This window comes from Arachis hypogaea, chromosome 3 (genome assembly GCF_003086295.3).
Source record: "Arachis hypogaea cultivar Tifrunner chromosome 3, arahy.Tifrunner.gnm2.J5K5, whole genome shotgun sequence".
NCBI classification, from domain to species: domain Eukaryota; kingdom Viridiplantae; phylum Streptophyta; class Magnoliopsida; order Fabales; family Fabaceae; genus Arachis; species Arachis hypogaea.
This window is the reverse complement of record NC_092038.1, coordinates 138180838-138200760: the sequence shown is the minus strand read 5'-3', so window position 1 is coordinate 138200760 and position 19923 is coordinate 138180838. Positions and strand designations below refer to the sequence as shown.

Sequence of the window (19923 nt, the reverse complement as noted above, 5' to 3'; positions counted from 1 at the left end):
GAGAAGGGAGGTTGAATTTATGGCCTTCTTTTAAACTTGATTAATTTTGCCTCAAACCAAAAAATGTAACTTAGCTTCTGTTCTGTCTGCGAGATGAATTATGTAGGAGACAATTTCATTTTGTCTCATAAATCATGAAAATTAGAATCAATACAAGGAAAAAAAAGATGACACAGCCATGTATCCTGGTTCAGTTGCCTCGTGCAATACAACCTACATCCAGTCTCCACCACAACAGCAGTGGAATTTTCACGATCATATCAAATATTACATACACCAATTTCTTAGGATTTAACCTAATCCTATCTGGGATATATCAAGTTTCTACCTAAACTTCACTTGGCTAAGCAACTTCTTAGACTCTCAACATACTAAGTGCTTACCCAACTTAGTAAGGGATACAACTCAAATACCAGAAACAAAATAGAAATATAATCAAAGGAGATCTGAAATAAATCTTGACTTTTTTTTTTCTCCAAGTTCCTCTCTTTGTCTTTTCTCCTAATGCCTTTTTCTTATTGTCTCTCTTTTATGCCTTTTACCTCTAAATAGAAACAAAGAAAGACATAACATACAAACAGAATACTCAAAGATAAACCATGAAGGAGATTATGATTTACAGCTCAAACTCTATATGCTGAACCCAAATTCTGAACTCTTAAATGTTATTCTTCATCTTGGTGGAAATGCTCCCTTTAATGTAGGTGCAATGCTTCCAAAACTTCAAACTTAATTTGTGAGGTTTCATTCTTCTCTGTTTTCGATTTCTCTCTCCTTCACCAGAAATGAAGATTATTTTTCTTTTTATATAAGCTATATTTCCTCAGCTAGAGCTTGTTCACAATGTCAACTTCTTGAATTTTGAGCTAGCTGAAATTTTTCTTTCTTTTTCTGCCATCAATCCAAAAAATTAGGAATTAGACATCAGTGTTAAGCACGGCAGCAGAAAAAGGAGCAGCAGTGATTAGCTTTTTCAGAGAGCTTGACAAAATCCAAACCTTTAATCTTGTGCTTTGTCTCTAAGTTTCATCATCAATTGATTTACAGCAGAGCAAAATAGTCTCCACTTTTTTTAACTTACTCTAAATAGTGGTTCAGAGGAAAGGAGAAAATAGCAAGCAATTGACTTGCATGTAAATGAAAACAAATTATCTTTAACCCTTCTGATTGAGCTTAACTTGCTTTTATTAATATTGATTTGACATAGCCTCCTTGATTAATTTTTCTTTCTTCTTCTTTGGCTCTTAATAAGAGAAAACTGAACTTTCTTTTCTTCTCTAAGTATTTTCCGAAATAAACTTAGCAGAAGCTTATGATTGCTTTCTTTTTGCTTAAAAGGTAAAGAACTGGGTTATGGGTTCAATTTCCTTCAGCAGCTTTGGAAGAACTTTGTTCTCTCTAGTTAGGCTCCTTGGCTTCATTAATTGGGCTGCTTTATGAATCATGGACTTGCAACATCAAACACTTTATCAAAGCACACTTGGGTTATCAACCCAAATAATACTATGTTTGTCATCATCAAAATGTAATTATTTGTTTGCTAAACTTAACATATCTCATATTTAACAAAAGAAACTCTCTAAGTTTAATAAAAGAAACATCTGAATTTTAACAAAAGAAACATCTCACAGTTACCTTTAAATGTATTCATTGTAATCGACTGCGAGGAGTTCTTTGTCGACCTTTCACGACAATCGACTCACCGGGAAAGGGTCGGATTAGGGTTGATGGACGGTGTGGTTGGATACAGCACAGCGACGGACAACTGGAAGAGACGTGGTTATTGACACAAGTAAAGTGAGGAGACGTGAATAGTTGCTTCGTCGGGAGAACAGTCGTCACCGGGTCGAAGGTGAACAGTTGGATTGCGCGGGACAGCGATGGCGCGGGACTCTCTTCGTGGGGATTGTGATCGTTGTCATCGCCAGCGATATGACAAGCGGTCTTGCTGTTGCGGTCAGAGAGTTGTTGCCATCGGTTGGGAGGTGACGGTGCAATCGTACGAACGAGAGCGACAACATGAGTAGGAGTGAAAAGGAAGGAGAGTGGGTGTGTGGTTGTTTTTTGAATTTTATTGTGTGTAAAAGTAAAAAGTGAAACTAGAGTTAGGTTTGGGTAAGGGTATGGGATGTTTTTTCAAGTTATTGGGCTTTTTTTTAATTGCGGTCTATATGTAGTTGGTAGAGTTATCTGATATCTAAGTTGCTTACTTAGTAAAGTTATTTTTTTCAATAGAAATTAAAGTAAAACCAATTCCTAATTAACTTGGATTGGTTGAGTGATCAGCTCACTTGTCCACTTAAGCAAATGTTGGGGGTTCGAATTGCTTTGTGTATGCAGAAATTCATTGGCTAACGACAGACCCTTAAATGGAGCTCAGATCCGTAACGGATTAGTCTTTGATATGTCAGACTTGGAGATACCGTGGACAATAAAAAAAACAACAATTCTATTTTTTTTCATTAAATTAGTGTATTTTGTGTTTATCCTAACTGAAAAAATATAAAAACACTAACAAATAACACAATTTATTTTTTATTTATTTTTTTGTTATTTTTATTAATTATATTTTTATTATTTTTTTATTTTTAAATAAAAAATTTAAATTTTAATAATTTATTCTAATTATCACTAAATAAAATATAAAAATATTAATTTTTATTATTTATATCTTATTTTTAATATTTTATCTTATTCTATTGTGAAAATGAAAGGCAACCCTTCGCACGAATGCCGTCACAACTCACAACCATGTATGTAAAGTAATTTTTGTTTTTAATTCGTATAAATAATTAAATATCACTACTATCTGGTTGCTAGTTGCTACAGAATTATGTCATCCATATCTATATAATCTATATCTATATATATTTATATAAAAATGATTGAGAGTATAGTTTAAGATGATTACGATAAAGATATCGATAACCATTTAAAATTGTTTTATTTATTATTTAAAATTTTTATATATAATATTTTAGTTACATATCTATTGTATTTAATATTATCTAATTATTACATTGACAAATAAAGTGTTTAAAATAAGATAATTTTAAACTGTTTTAATTGATTTTTTTATTTTTAATTACTTTTTATTTTAATATTAAAAAATTATTTTAATTAATTTTATATTAATTGACCTTTTACATATATATACCACTTTATGTATGTCTTTTTATTTTAATATTTAAAATAAAAAATAAGAAGATATGGAATAAAATGAAAAAAAAAATTGTCTTTTTTTTGTAATAAATAAATACAGTATAAAATGATTACTAATTACTCACGTAAAAATATTTTTGCATAAAAATAATAACTATAATATAAAATTACTATATATGTTAAATAGTTAGTCAAATATATTTTAAATTATTCAATAAATATAAATACATGTCATATTAAAAAATTCAATCAAATATATTAAATTATCTAATAATATTGTCACTTGAGCCCGTACCCACTCTGTCCGTGAGTTATTGTTATAGTTGGTTAATGATGGTTATGTTGATGTGCGTATGTGACAGGGTTGTTAGTTTGTAGTGAAAGTTAGTTGGCTTGCCAAATTAGGAAATTAGTTCTGTTAGTGCTATTTATAGTTAGTTAGCACATGATTGTAATTTAAGCATTTAACAGATTCAACTTACTGAATTTATGATGACTTGGAGCAAGAAGTAACAAAACTTCAAGTCACATATTCTCCGTTCTTTCTCAGCTTCATGAAGCTCTTCTCCTTTGTCTCTCTAAACTCACTCATTTAACAAGTATAAACCAAAACGAAGGCAATAATGATAGTGGTTCGGTTAGAAATGATGGACGAATGACTTGTAATAAAAAATTCAAAAATACTATTTATATATTAAAATTAGGTGCTAAAATTAATTACTGTTTATTTATTTTTATATATATATATATATATAATTTAACTAATTTTTAATATGTAGCAAGAATGCAAAAGAGAGCCTCTTGGACGTTTCTATTCTTATTAACTAGTACAATTAGTGGCGGAGCTTAGTTGAGACAAATGGTCTCCCAAATTTTTGTTAAAAAAATTAGTAGTATTTTTTTAAAAAATAAAAAATAATTCAGTTGGCTCAAATATTTTATTATGACTTAAAATACCAAAGTTTAATTTTCATCTTTATTCAATAAGTAATACTCCTTCTACCTTTGAGTTCAAATATAAAAAATTAGGTCTTTTTTATTTATGTAATTTAATATTATTTTATATTTTACTGTTTATTTAATTTAATTTTTTATATGATAAAAAATATTAGAATATTCAATAAGTATTGATATTATTGTATTTGTATAAATTGATAAAAAAATTCAATAAATATTATAGATTTTAATATTTGTTCTTCTAACTTCTTTTTTACATATTTTACAGGATATATATTCAAATTTTTATATAAAATAATCGTGAAAAACTAAAGAATTGATATAATTTTTTAGAGGAAGTCTAATATTCAAGAAGGAGAATATATAACTTTTATATCAACACTTGTAGATAGTTCTTCTACTTTAATAAATCATGAACAAAGTGAGATATAACCTTCAAAAGTTTAAAGAGTTGCATCTGATGAGTTTGACCTTAATTCTTTGGAATGAGACCTTGAAAAATGGTTTTAAATTTGGCAATATCACCCAAATCAGAGAAATGAGATTAGACAAACTTATCTTCAATGGAATTCATATCAAAAGCATCTTAACAATTATCTTTTATCTGGCCCCTCCAAAATTTTGTTTCAAGATCCACCACTGAGCACAATAAATGTTATATGTGGCAACAAATTAGCAAATAACAATTGTAGTTGCAATAGTAAGAGCAATATAAATATTAAAAAAAAAAAAGAAAAAATATATAAAAGTACGAAAAAATTGAACAAACATATTTAATAAAGATGTTAGCATCTATTAATTAAAGTTTTCTTATTTTTATTTGCTATTTTAAGTAATTTGTTTTGCTGTAAGAATACCTGCGGTTCTTTCTTCTTAAGTAGTTGTCGTTATTGTCCGTCTTTATTACTCTTGAAACCCAGAGTAGTATATATATTGCACGACATTGATATGAAAAGAATAAAGAAGTACTAAAATGAATGGTTTAGGGTTAGTTGAATGAGTGAATAGTGAGGCATTATTCCTTCCACTTATTATCACCTATCCCTATCTTATTATTGTGACAAGCTAAAAATGGATTCCCATCATGAAGCAATTCCACATGCTTCTACTAGGAGTGATTCTGATGATGATGTCATAGAGATTAATAATGTTGATGAGAGCAACAGAGAAGGAGTAGTAGCGGTGATGGAAGGTTTGAACATTTCAAGAAGTAGTAATAGTGGTGGGAGAGAAGAAGAGGTTCCAATATACATGACATGGAAGGATGTATGGGTGGGAAAGAATGAGAGCAAATCGATCCTGGAGGGTCTGACTGGTTATGCCAAGCCAGGCCAGCTTTTGGCCATTATGGGTCCTTCTGGATCTGGCAAGTCTACTCTTCTTGATGCTTTGGGAGGTATCTATCTATATTTTTATGTATGTCTCCCTTCACATATCATCTCAATAATTTCTTTCGAAAAAAAGTTTTTAGTGATCAGTAGAGATGGTAATATCTACCCTATTTGTGGGTATATAACTCCAACCGATCAGGTAGAATTGCCAACTCAATTCGCAGCGGGTAGGGCAGGGTTTTTGTGCGGGTCGGGTAGAATGCGGGTTGACATTCAATCCTACTTACTAAAAGATCTCTCACTAAATGCAAAAGATTTGTAGTTATTAAAAGAAAATCATTAATTGATAATTTAAAAGTTTTTTATATAAAAGTCAACTCTATTTTAATTTATCATAAAGTTATATAATAATGTTATATTTTTTGTAACCCGCGGGTAAGATCGGATACCCGCGGGTTAAGATCGGGGCAGAGTTAGAGTTGGAATCTTCTCAACCTGCGAGTAAGGTAGGATTGAGTTTATATAAAAATCTCAACCCGCAGATAGGATTAGAATTAGATCCAAAACTTACCCTATCCTACCCATTGCCACCCCTAGGATATTCTTCTTAAGTCATGTTAAATGTACACTCAAATTCGTCCCTAAAATCAGTTAAAAATATACATTTAAAATAAAATAAATTATATATATTATTTTTTGAAGTATTATAATAATAAGTTATTTTTACTTTATTTATGTCACCATTTGTTACAACTCACAAGTTTTATTAAGTAGTTTTCTTTGTACTTCTACCATTTAAAAACACTAATTTTAAATTTTTATTAAATATGAGGAGACGAAATATATATATAGAGCGCTCTTTTACTTAAATTATAATAATAATATATTAATATTTTGTTAAAATTAAAATATACACTTTTTTTTTAATTGTATAAAGTATTTTAGATATTTTTATTAATAATTACTAATATATATTATTCTCAAGAATAAATTTATATATATAATATATAATTATATTCGGGTGTATTTATATCTATTCATTTACACATGAATTGAATAACCCCTAATCTTAGACATTACATGATATACTCACACTCACATTTAAAAATTCTATCTATTACTTGGTTATTGCCAAAATTTGAATGTGGGTGCAATGTATTAAGAGACAATATATTTAGACATTTAGTCACTCAACCAAAGTCTCAATTGCTATTTGTTTGAAAAAATATATTTGTAATTTTTTTTATTAAACCACGATACAGGAAACTAGAAAAACCCAAAACAAAACGTTTGTTGTATTTGAAATGTGAATGATATCCCGTCCAAAAAAAAAAGTGATCGATACGTGTACATCATATATGTGATTCATAGTAATCAAATTATGCCTATATGAACTCCAATTTCAGGGAGATTAAGTTCAAACACAAGACAAACAGGGAAGATTCTAATCAATGGTCGCAAGCAATCATTGGCTTATGGAACCACGGTACAAAATCTTATATAATCTTTATATCCTTTAACAAAAAATTCAAGTTCTAATTGTTATTTCCATGTATGTGACTGCAGGCATATGTGACACAAGATGATAGCTTAATAACATCATTAACAGTGAGAGAAGCAGTGTACTATTCAGCTCAGCTTCAGTTGCCTGATTCCATGTCAAAGGCAGAGAAGAAAGAGAGAGCAGAGTTCACAATTAGAGAGATGGGTTTGCAAGATGCCATCAACACTAGAATTGGTGGCTGGGGTTGCAAAGGAATCAGCGGTGGTCAGAAGAGACGTGTAAGCATCTGCATTGAGATATTAACACGCCCAAGGCTCTTGTTTCTTGATGAACCAACAAGTGGACTTGACAGTGCTGCCTCTTACTATGTCATGAAAAGAATTAAATCTCTTGATCATAAAGATGGTATTCAAAGGACTATCATAGCTTCAATTCATCAGCCAAGTGCTGAAGTTTTTCAATTCTTTGATAATCTCTGTTTGCTCTCTGCTGGCAAAACAGTTTACTTTGGACCTGCTTCTGATGCAATTCAGGTTACTAACTAACTAACTAGTTCATATTTTCAATGCCCATCAATTCTATAATACTATCATAAGAACATTATGTTGTATGTAGTTTTTCGCTTCCAATGGTTTTCCTTGTCCTGCTCTTCAAAACCCCTCAGATCATATGCTAAAAACTATAAACAAGGACTTCGATCAGGTAATAAGCTTTCCCATGCCTCTTTTCTTTTCTTTAACAATTCAGTTGTTCTAAATGAGAAACTTGTTGTGCAAGGAAAATGAGCTGGCTCCTGATGATGGTGGGAATGGAATCATACCAACAGAAGAAGTAATCCGGATTCTTGTAAACTCATATAACTCATCTGAGATGAACCAACAAGTTCAAGCTGAAGTAGCAATGCTTTCTGAAACGGTATAAATTATTTCATAACTTAAATGAGATATTCTTTGTTTTATGTACAAATGAGATTTGAATGAGTTGGTGCAGGAAAGTATTTGCCAAGACAAGAAGAGAAGTCATGGTGGGTTTATTAGTCAGTGCATTGTTCTGAGCAAAAGATCATTCCTAAACATGTCTCGTGATTTAGGCTATTACTGGATACGCCTTGTCGCATATATGGGGATGGCTATTTGTTTAGGAACTGTCTTCTATGATATAAGCACCACCAATAACTCAATTAAGGTAACATTATTTCTCTCTTTATATAATTATAAACTGCATCACTAGCTCTATGTGTTACATTTTAATAAATTTGTATTAAGAGTAACAATATCAATACAATACAATATAGATCCAAAATATATACAAAATATACATTAAAAATGAGTTAAATTACACATATATTTATATATAAATAGCTAATTTTGGTGTAATAACATTTTCGATATAGATTAATAATAATGCATATTTGTTGCAACTTATGATCGATTAGTGTTATGGATGAGTTCAAATGCGGTGCTTCACGGATATTAGTAGTTGAAAACACTATCTAATCTCTTCAAAAGTGACACTTTTTGAATTTCTTAGCCGTCAAGAAAAGTAAATAGGAATATGGAACATAATTAATAGTTCAAGTAAGTCTTGAATGAGCTCCAAAAGCTTGATATAAATAAACAAATTTTTGTCCTATATTTTTGAGTTATATACTCTCATTTAATTCTGGTCATTGAGTAAATGATACGTTGATGAATAATAATTTCTTTTTTTTTTTGTCTAGTCTATTAATAACAAAAATGGATTCTTCCGATGTATAAAGTAAGAATTTCAATAGCTTTTACTACTATAACCTTTTTTATCACCATTTTTTTCTCTTTTTTATATAAAAGTGTTTAATCTATTCATATGAGTATTGAATTGAGGAAGGAATAGATCGCTTTATTTATATGACTTAGATGTCGTATTTTTCGAAAAACCAATTCGATTGATGAAATTTTATATGATACTTATAAGATCGAAGAGATTCCAATATTTTTTATTATTATATACATTACTTAATTTAGGTTCTAAAGCCCAATAATATATGTCCAAAATTCAAAGTACATTATTTAGTCACTTTTTTGAGTTTAAAGTCTTATCGGAGTCAAACATTCAACTCATTTAGAAGTAAACTAAAAAAATTGTTACATACCTTCACTTTTGATTATTACAGGACAGAGGTTCATTTCTTACATTTGTGTCTACATTCATGACTTTCATGAGCATCGGTGGATTCCCTTCCTTTGTAGAAGACATGAAGGTACTTTAAAGATATGTGTTTCTAATTTCAAAAAAAAAAAAAAGCCTAACTAATAATTGTTACGGCAAATTAAAGGTATTTGAACGAGAAAGGCTAAATGGGCATTATGGTGTGTGCGCCTTTGTAATTGGAAACACATTATCCGGCATCCCATTCGTATTACTAGTTTCATTGATTCCGGGAACAATTGCATATTACCTAGCTGGCCTTCAAAATGGATGCAAGCAAGTTGTTTACTTCTTGAGCGTGTTGTTATCTTGTGTTATGTTAGTGGAAAGCCTCATGATGATAATTGCTGCCATAGTCCCAAACTACCTATTGGGAATCATGACAGGTTCTGCAATCCAAGGACTCATGATTCTGCTTGCTGGCTTCTTTAAATTGCCCAGTGACATTCCTAGGCCACTTTGGAAATACCCTTTGCACTACATGGCTTTCCATCGATATGCCTTTCAAGGATTGTTCAAGAACGAATTTCAAGGCCTAAAGTTTGCTACCAAAAACAACAATATTATTGTTACTGGTGAGGAGATTCTGAGGGACACATTTGAAGTGGACAACAGTTACTCAAAGTGGCTTGATCTATTAGTGTTGGTGGGGATGCTTGTTTTGTATCGAGTTCTATTTTTGGTTATCATTAAGGGTACGGAGAAGGTTAAGCCTTTTGTTGCATCCTTCAAACTGGTGTCTCCCAAGAAAACAATACATGTCATGGAAAATCCAAATGCCACCCCTCCTACTCATGGACACTACCTTGTATAAGTATAATCATATACAACAATGCTAGGAACCAAGAGGGTATCAGCCAAAAACCAGCCAAATGCCTTGGGTGAATCCAAAATCTCTATGTGGATGGTGTTTATACTAGGCATTAGGATGTTTCTTCTACTAAGTATTAGAATGTTTCTTTTTCATACTAAATGGATGTTCTTTTATATATTTTATAAATTTTTTTATATACTAATAATTGGGATTGTTGAAAGTTCCATGATTCCTGCTCCTATTTTTCCAACGTATCATTCAGAATTTTAATTTGGGGTGAGAAGCAATTAATATCAAATATTATAAATTAAAAATAAATAAAATTAATTAAATATAATTATAAATTAATTAAATTGTTTATTTTTTGACTCATCACCTCTTAATTCTGTATACCTTTTCAATCATATATATATGAAGACGATCATTTAAAATTAAACTACTGGTTAGCGTTTTTGAAACCCTTTTAAATTTTTAATGTGAATTATTTAAAACTTACATACTCACTAATAATATTTCTCATATATGAATCCAAGTTTTTGTAAATTCTGTGGTTTATGAATCCGAACCTCGATCAGCCCCTATATCTTTTGATGAATGGCATGCAGAGTAGAGTAGGGAGTAATAATGTTAGGTAAATAATATTCTAAAATTATCTTATTTAATTTAATATCTATAATTTTATATATAACATGTATCTAAAATTATATATTTATTATATTTAATATTATATATTTATTTTAAAGATAATTATTGGCCACGTATAAAAGTACAAAAATGAGTTGTTCAATAATATGACATGTTGATATAGATAATTGTGTTACATGTCATAATATTATTCATTTACGTGTCATTCGCATTATTGTATATGCACTTTGGTCTTTGACTTTGCATTAAATAATTCATTTTAACTCTTGAAATTGAATGTTGTACACTAACTTAATCAATTTACCCTTTTTCTTTTGTAAATTTAAAATTCTTAATATATTTAAATTTATTAATTTTAATTCTATTTTTTTACATATCTTTTAAAAATAAGTACTTTTATCATATATTTTTAAGATTTTAGTTTTAATTATATAATTTTTTTACAATAATTTAACATGATAAATTTTATAATATACAAGTATATTATTTTCAAAAAGAATTATATGACTGATTAAACATATTTTTTTTTTAAAGTTTAAACTGGCTTATATAAAAATTGAGTTGAGAAATACCTAAGTTTGTTAAAATATTTTAAAAAAGATGAGTCATACAAGTTAGTGATCTTATCTAGAGTGAGTGTGTAATTTTTTCATTATTTCAAGATAAGTTAATTAGTCTATTTTGTATAGTTATCAGTATTAAAATATTATAAAAAATTTATATGATTAAAACTAAATTTTTTAAAATATTTATTAAAAATACTTAAATTTAAATAATATATGAAAAAAAAAATTAGAACATCTAAAAAATTAAAAATTTTAAATTTATAAAAAAATGAGAAAAATTAGTCAAAGGATTAATTTAATGCACAACATTCAATTTTATAAACTAAAATGAGCCACTTACTACAAGTTTAGGGACTAATTTAGTGCATTTGCAATAATGATATAGTTGATCATACGTGGACAAACAATATTGTGACATGTGGCACAAGATGACACATAACCAAATAGTATTATAACACATGGCACAATCGTCTATGTCAAAATGTCATGTATTGCTAAAAATATGGCACAATTGACTAATCATCATACTATTATACGTGGTCAAACTATAAAGTGACACATGTCACTAATGCTCTACATCATCAAATAATGTAAGTACACCGTTAGTAGAAAATAAGTTAAGGACTAACGCAGTGCACTTCTGTCAATCTTACTATTAGAGTATAATTAGGATTAGATCAATTAGCATCAATTATAATTATTTGGCATATCTATATATTTATTACGCTTGTATTGCTTTGATTCTTCTAGCATCTATATACAACTTTGTATATTGTATTATTCTTCAACTCACTCAATAATAGACAACCCTTTCTTTAGATTACTGTTTTGTTTCTAATATGGTATCAAGAGTATAAGTTTTTATTTTCTCTATAGAAATTAGTTCATATCCGTTTTGTTTTTTCTTCTGGCAATGTTCTTTGCCCTTGATTTTCGATACTTTTTCGACGTTTTGGTTCGTCACTACCCTTCCTATCTTGTTCGTCTCGTCGTCACGAGTCTAACGAACCCAACCCCATCTTTGGAGACCTCCAAACGTGTCGCCGCAAGTCCTTGCCGCTGCTATTTTCTTCCCCTCTCCAAACGCATTGATTGCTGTTGGATTCGACGCCTAATCAATAGCACAGAAGTCTCCACGTGTTACAACTCACACATCCCACAGATCCGCATCCAACCCGCGTCTAGATCCGCATGTTGACCCAAACCGGCCCGTTTGTTGACCCACGTATTAGCCCCACTGAGTTAGCATTGCCGTATTTTTCCTCCTCCACTCAGATGCTGCCACGTGTCCTTCATTGCTGATGTGGCTTTTGACATGTCTGTTGGCGTGGCATGCAGTGGGATCCTCCCTAAATTTTTTAGTGAGCTTTTTGTGCCCTCTTTTTTCAATTTTTGTCCCGATTTTGCAGTTTTTTCTGTTTTTGTCTCTGTTATTATAAAAAAAAAATTAGATATTTTCTAGGCTACAGATAGGAAGGGTAATTTGCCAAAACTGTCATCGTTTTGGTCACATACTCCCAAATTATCTCTCTATTGAATGTCGAAAATGCAAGCAGAAAGGATACATTAGCTTCAATTGCCCAATATTATTTTGTCATTATTGTAAGCTTTCAGGATATTTGATTACTTCCTGTCGCACCACGTCTTGATCAGACCAAGCATCATTCTCGTCCCAACATCTCCAAGAATATGCCTGCTTTTGTTACTGCTGCTGCTATTGAATCTACCAACTCTGCTTCTCTCAACCCGTCTCCTGTCTATCTATCTGATATTGAGTTTCTTCTTAAGTAACTTCTCTCCTTTTCTAGTAATACTACCACTCCTATTGTCATGCTTTCTCCCTCCAATTGTTCTTTTAGGGTAAGAAATTCACCTCCTCATATTCTTAATTATCATTGTTTTTCTCCTATTCTTCATCACCATGAACCTAAGTTATTCCGAGAAGCCGCCAAAAATTCAAATTGGCAGCAAATAATGCAGGAAAAAATTCAGATACTTGAAAAAACACACACTTGAAACTTGGTTGATCCTCTTTTTGATAACAACATTGTGGGTAGTATATGGGTATATAAGATCAAGACTCACTTTGATGGTTCTATTGACCGTTATAAGGTGCGATTGGTTGCTCAAAGATGTACTCAAGAGTATGGTATTGATTATGAAGAGACTTTTGCTCCTGTTGCTCGTCTCACATATGCTTGCGTTCTCCTTGCCATTGCTGCGGTCAGAAAATAGTCTCTCAGTCAGATAGATGTGATGAATGTATTTCTTTATGGAGATTTGGAAAAGAAGGTCTATATAAAACCACCTCTGGAATATCCTTGTCCTTCTAGCAAAGTTAGTCTCTTTCATAAGGTACTTTATGGTCTTAAGCAAGCTCCTCGTGAATGGTTCGAAAAGTTCAGCACCACTATATGCAATCTCGGTTTCACTTGCAACCCTTATGAGAATATTCTCTTTATTCGTAGAAGTGAACGTGGGTTGTTCTTTTATTTTTGTATGTCGATGACATGATCATTACTAGAGATGATATTAATGGTATCTCTTATCTTAAAGTATCCCTTCACCACACTTTTGAGATAAAAGATCTTGGTTCTGTCAGTTGTTTTCTTGGCCTTGAAGTTATATCCACCGATGACGACATCTATCTCTCTCTAGTTTAGTATGCTTCTAATCTTCTTGCTCGAGTCGAAGTTACACATAGTCGCACTGAGTCTACTTCTCTTGAACCTAATGTTCAGTTTACTCCTATGTATGGCACTATTTTAGGTAATCCTACTCTTTACGATAGTTAGTTAGAGGTCTCGTCTACTTGACTGTCACACGACTAAACATCGCATATCCAGTTCATGTTCTTAGCCAGTTCTTGTTAGCTCCTCGTACTACTCACTATGATGTAGTTCTTCGCATTCTTCAGTACATCAAAAGCACTATATTTCATGGTCTTCATTTTTCTGCCCATTCATCCTTAACTCTTCAAGCGTACTCAGATGCTAATTGAGCTGGTGATCCCACTGAACGTCATTCTACTACTGGTTATTGTTTATTTCTTGGTGACTCTCATTTTCTGGCGAGCTAAGAAACAAACGTTCACTGCTCGATCAAGCACCAAAATTGAATACCGTGCTCTCGCTGACACCACTGCTAAGGTTGTCTTGGTTCGTTGGCTTCTCAAAGACTTGGGTGCCCCTCAGTTGTCCTCAACTGGTGTTTATTGCGACAATTGCAGTGCTATTCAGATTGCTCATAATGATTTTTTCATGAATGCACCAAACACATTAAGATTGATTGTCATTTTGTTCGGCAACATCTTCTTATTGATGTTGTTTGTCTTGTAACTATTGGGACTCTGGTTCAGATTGCGATATCTTCACAAAGGCTCATATTCTTACTTGTTTTCAGACTCTAGTGTCCAAATTCAATATGGTATCTTTAGCTCCCATTTGAGTTTGAGGGAGGATGTTAGAATATAATTAGGATTAGATCAATTAACATCAATTATAATTATTTAGCATATCTATATATTTATAACGCTTTTATTATTTTGATTTTTTAGTATCTATATATAGCTTTGTATGTTGTATTATTTTTTAACTCATTTAATAATAGATAAATATTTTTTTAAATTATTGTCTTGTTTTTAATATTTACAGATATAATTAATGTAATTAGAATCTCAAAAAACGATTTTGATGTATGACACCAATTTTAAATATCATTTTAAAATTTAACTTAAATATAAAATAAAATATCTTTTTGTTGTGATAAGAATGAATATGTGGATGTCATTTATTATGGGCGGCTCATGTTCTCAAGTATGAATGCATTAAAGAAATTTGAAAATGTAAATCTTCCTTCACCTATAAATAGAGAAGCAACTGACGAATAATTACACACACATGAATAATAAACTTCTCTCTCTTTATACAAAATTTTTCTCCTCTTTCTTTATATGTTCCTAATATATATAATAGTAGTAAATATATAAGTTATTTCTATTATAGTGAGATTATTATATTGGTAAATACTAATACTAGAGTCTTCTATTTATACTTCTTTAGTTTATATATCGTCTTTATTTATTCTACAACACGTTATCAGCACGAGACTCTAACCAAATTTTAGAAGACTCTAGGTAACAAATTTTTATTATGTCGAAGATCTCTCATCTTGAATTTAATGCTCTTGATATATCTGGAAATAATTATTTATCATAGATACTTGATGCTAAAATCCATCTTGATTCAATGGATCTTGGAGATACCATTAAGGCTGAAAATAATACATCCCAAAAGGATAAAGCCAAGCCATGATTTTCCTTCGCTGTCATCTTGATGAAGGATTGAAAAACGAATATCTCACATTAAAAGATCCTACAGATCTGTGGAAAGACCTTGAAGAAAGGTACAATCATCAAAAGACGGTGATACTTCCTCAAGCCCGATATGAATAGACGCACTTGCGTCTACAAGATTTTAAATCCACTTCAGCAATGTTTTGAATTACCTCACGAATAAAATTATGTGGAAAAAATATATCTGATAATGATATGTTAGAGAAAACTTTCTCGACCTTCCATGCCTCGAATGTGCTCCTGCAGCAGCAGTATCGAGAAAAATGATTTAAAAATATTCTGAGCTAATTTCTTACCTTCTTGTTGTTGAGCGCAACAATGAGTTACTTTTAAAAAATCATGAAGTGCATCTAGCTGGCGCCGCCCCATTTCCTGAAGCAAATGTGGCAAATCCTAACCCCAGAAGAGGTAAATGGCAAGGCTTTGGTAGCAAGAAAAATTATGGAAGGAAAATGAATTATGTTCACAAGAAAGGATCTCACCAGAAGTGGGATAAAGAAAGAAACTTTGGGCAAAATAAATCAACAGAGAATAAGTGTTTCCGTTGTGGTGGAAAGGGCCATTGGTCGCATACCTGTCATACCCCATGGCACCTAGTTGACCTTTATCAAGCACCTTTGAAAAAGGATGATAAAAGAAAAGAAACAAGTTTTGTTTCAAATGATGCTGAAAATTCCACCACTCATTATGATGTATCTAATTTCTTTGAGGATCCTGAAAGAAATATTGGCCATTTGATCAATGATGGAATAGTTTAATATGTGTGTATTCATGTGAATAAATAATGTAAGAAACTTGTAAAATTTTATGCATTTGAATTTCAAAATTACTGAATGTACCAAGATAATAATAATGAAATTTTTAGTATATACTATACTTCTTAGAAAAATATTTTCAATCAAGGAAATAATTTTACTGCGTAAATATTTCTACTCATTTTATTATTATTATTTGTCTTTGAAAAGAATAGCAAGGACATATAATGAAGATGTTTGCCTTGCAGATAGTGCAAGTTCACACACTATTCTCAAAAGTGATATATATTTTACCAATCTTGTACCAAAAGAAGAATATGTTAATACTATTATTGGCTGAGGTAATATGATTGAAGGCTCCGGAAGAGCTATAATTTTGTTTCTTCGAGGAACAAAATTCATAATAAATAATGCACTATTGTCTACCAAGTCTCTAAGAAACTTGTTAAGCTTTAAAGATATTCGCTGAAATGAATGTCATATTGAAACAATGAATGAGGAAAATCATGAGTATTTATGTATCACAACTCATGATTTAAATAAAAATGTTATATTGAAAACTCCTATGGACATTCACTAAAGAATCAGAAGATTCTTAAATCTAGTGAATTTTGTTGTGATGCATGTTCTCAAGGGAAGTTAATTTTAAGGCCATCACCAGTAAAGATTGAATTTGAGTCCCTGAATTCCTAGAAAGGATTCAAGGTGATATATGTGGACCTATTCATCCACCATGTGGATCTTTTAAATATTTTATGGTCCTGATAGACGCATCTTCGAGATGGTCACATGTGTGCTTATTGTCTTCTCATAACCTAGCGTTTGCGAGATTACTGGCTCAAATTATTCGGTTAAAAGCACAATTTCCAGAAAATTCAATCAAAGCAATTTGTCTTGATAATGCTGGTGAATTTACTTCCTAAGTTTTTGATGCTTATTGTATGGCTAATGGAATAAGTGTTGAACATCCAGTAACTTATGTTCACACACAAAATGGGTTAGCAGAATCACTTATTAAACGCCTCCAATTAATTGCTAGACCCCTTACTTATGAGAACAAATCTCCCAACCTCGGTTTGGGGGTATGCTATTTTACATGTTGCAGCACTTATTCGTTTAAGGCCAACGAGTTACCATTAGTTCTCTCCTATGCAATTAGCCTTTGGCTAGTAGCCAACTGTTTTCCTTTAAGAATATTTGGGTGTGCAATATATGTTCCCATTGCACCACCTTCTCGCACCAAAATGGGACCCCAAAGAAAATTGGGGATATATGTTGGATATGATTCTCCCTCTATAGTGGATTGATTGATCCAATATATTATGTCATCATGTGGATTGATTGATCAGAAGATAGCTCCAACTATCCTGTTTGAAGATAATACAGCATGCATTGCTCAATTTAAGGGCGGATATATCAAAGATGATAGAACAAAACATATTTCTCCCAAATTCTTTTTCACTCATGATCTTCAAAATCAAGGGACAATTGATGTCCAACAGATCCGCTCAAATGACAATCTGGCAGATTTATTCACAAAGTCACTCAAAAAATCTTCCTTTGAAAGATTGGTACATAAGATTGGGATGCGCTGATTTCAAGACATTAAATGATGTCGACAAGAGGAGGAGACTGTACTCTTTATTCCTTGATCAGGTTTTTTTCTCACTGGATTATTCTTGACAAGGTTTTTAACGAGGCAGTCCCCATCAAAGGATATTATACTCTTTTTCCTTCACTAAAGTTTTTCCCATTGAATTTTTCTTTAGTAAGGTTTTAATGAGTCATAATCCTAAATGGGCATCCAAGAAAGAGTGTTGTGATAAGAATAAGTATGTAGATGTCATTTATTATGGGCGGCTCATATTCTCAAAGATGAATATATTAAAGAAATTTAAAAATATAAATCTTTCTTCGCCTATAAATAATAGAGAAGCAATTGAGGAACAATTACACACACATAAATAATAAACTTCTTTCTCTTTATACAAACTTTTCTCCTCTTTCTTTATATGTTCCTAATATATATAATAGTAGTAAATATATAAGTTATTTCTATTATAGTAAAATTATTATATTAATAAATATTAATACTAGAGTCTTCTATTTATACTTCTTTAATTTATATATCGTCTTTATTTATTCTACAATTTTAACTGATTTTTATTGTCTCCTATTCGAGTAGGTGCGTACTAGGTGGTGCAATTGATTTCTTATTTTTATCGTGGTTATTACTTATTAGATTTATCGCGTATAATTAATGGTATGTCCCTAGATGAGTAGATGGCAATCCATAGATGCCATTTCAAGTTGTATCATTGATAAAGTGGCAACGCGTTTAATTATCCACCAATTTCGTATATTATGTATTTTTGTATGGGTTATGCTATGTGTACACAAAAATCAGTTATTAATATAAAATATATATTAAAATATAAATATATATCAAAAATAAATTAAATCACACATGCATTTATGCATAAATATATTTGTAGTTGATTTTAGTGGCTAATTTTAGTAATTAATTTTAATATACAAATAATATTTCTCTTTCTATATTAATATATTAACAATGATAGATATACATTAAAATAAATTAAATTAATATAAAATAATTAATTTTAATATATAAATTATATTTTATAAATATATATTATTTTACATATTTTACATATTTATTTTATATTTTAATATATATTTTATATAAATTTAAAATGATTTTATGATTTTAGGTGAGGCGAAAAAAGTGTTTTTAAGATATGCTACTACAAATAAACAATTTTTTATTTTTCATTTGTTACGAGTTATAAATTAATTTAATATAGAATTTATTTGGGTGAATTTTTTTAAAAAGATCTTTTTGATGATATATATTTTTTTAAATACTAGAGAGTCATCGTCAGAATTTATTATTTTTGCTAATTAATTAGTTATCAATATTTAAAAGTATGGGTTAATATAGTATGATGTTGAATTACTAACTATGAAACACAAACATTTTTTTTATTTGTCGTGTCTGCATATCAGACACGACACTCACTGACAAGTGTGTCTTTTGTTTCCAATCGTATTTTAATAAAAGATAAAAATTCTTATCCGAACATGTTTGGACACATCTAAATACTATCACTACCATCACGTGTCAGTGAGTCCAACCTTATTCTCAATATGTATTTTTGAGATGAGTTTAGAAATAGTATATATTATTAATTATTAAAACAAAAATATTTTAAATACTTTATATAATTAAAAAAATATTAAAAATAAATAAAAATTAATTTAATTTTTAATATCGATAAAATATCAAAATATAACTACAATTTATCTAAACAATACTTTATATTTTATATATATATGTATTTTGTGTTCCCATATCTTATAAAAATTTTAAATTTGTGTGTCTGTGTATCCGTATCATGTCGTATCCTGTATTAGTGTCAGTGTCCATACATCATAGATTATTACACTAAAAAAATTAAATTAATGACTAAAAGTGATGGTTAAAAATAATAAATTCTAATTATACTTAAATATTTATCTTTTTTAACTTAGTTTTTAAAAACATAATTTATTTATTTATGGATGAATTTTTACAAATAAAAATCTCTTAAAAAAATAAAAATAATTTTATCTTTAAATATCTCATAT

General features: G+C 30.2%; 1 protein-coding gene across 1 annotated transcript; it reads left to right on the top strand.

The window, feature by feature from the left end:
- The first annotated feature begins 5078 nt into the window (after positions 1-5078).
- Positions 5079-10175, top strand: LOC112734412 (ABC transporter G family member 1). The gene is made up of 8 exons (XM_025783716.2): positions 5079-5515; positions 6857-6936; positions 7017-7487; positions 7570-7656; positions 7732-7869; positions 7945-8139; positions 9107-9193; positions 9269-10175. Exons 1-8 carry the CDS (start codon positions 5191-5193, stop codon positions 9953-9955), a joined length of 2070 nt encoding a protein of 689 aa, XP_025639501.1. The 5' UTR covers positions 5079-5190; the 3' UTR covers positions 9956-10175.
- Positions 10176-19923: the final 9748 nt, after the last annotated feature.

Bases quoted from the DNA above. Each gene is read 5' to 3' on its own strand.
- LOC112734412 (XM_025783716.2), top strand. From the start codon at position 5,191: ATGGATTCCCATCATGAAGCAATTCCACATGCTTCTACTAGGAGTGAT. The intron at 7,488-7,569 runs GTTACTAACTAA...TGTTGTATGTAG, and splicing joins CTGCTTCTGATGCAATTCAG to TTTTTCGCTTCCAATGGTTT. The intron at 7,870-7,944 runs GTATAAATTATT...GAGTTGGTGCAG, and splicing joins TAGCAATGCTTTCTGAAACG to GAAAGTATTTGCCAAGACAA.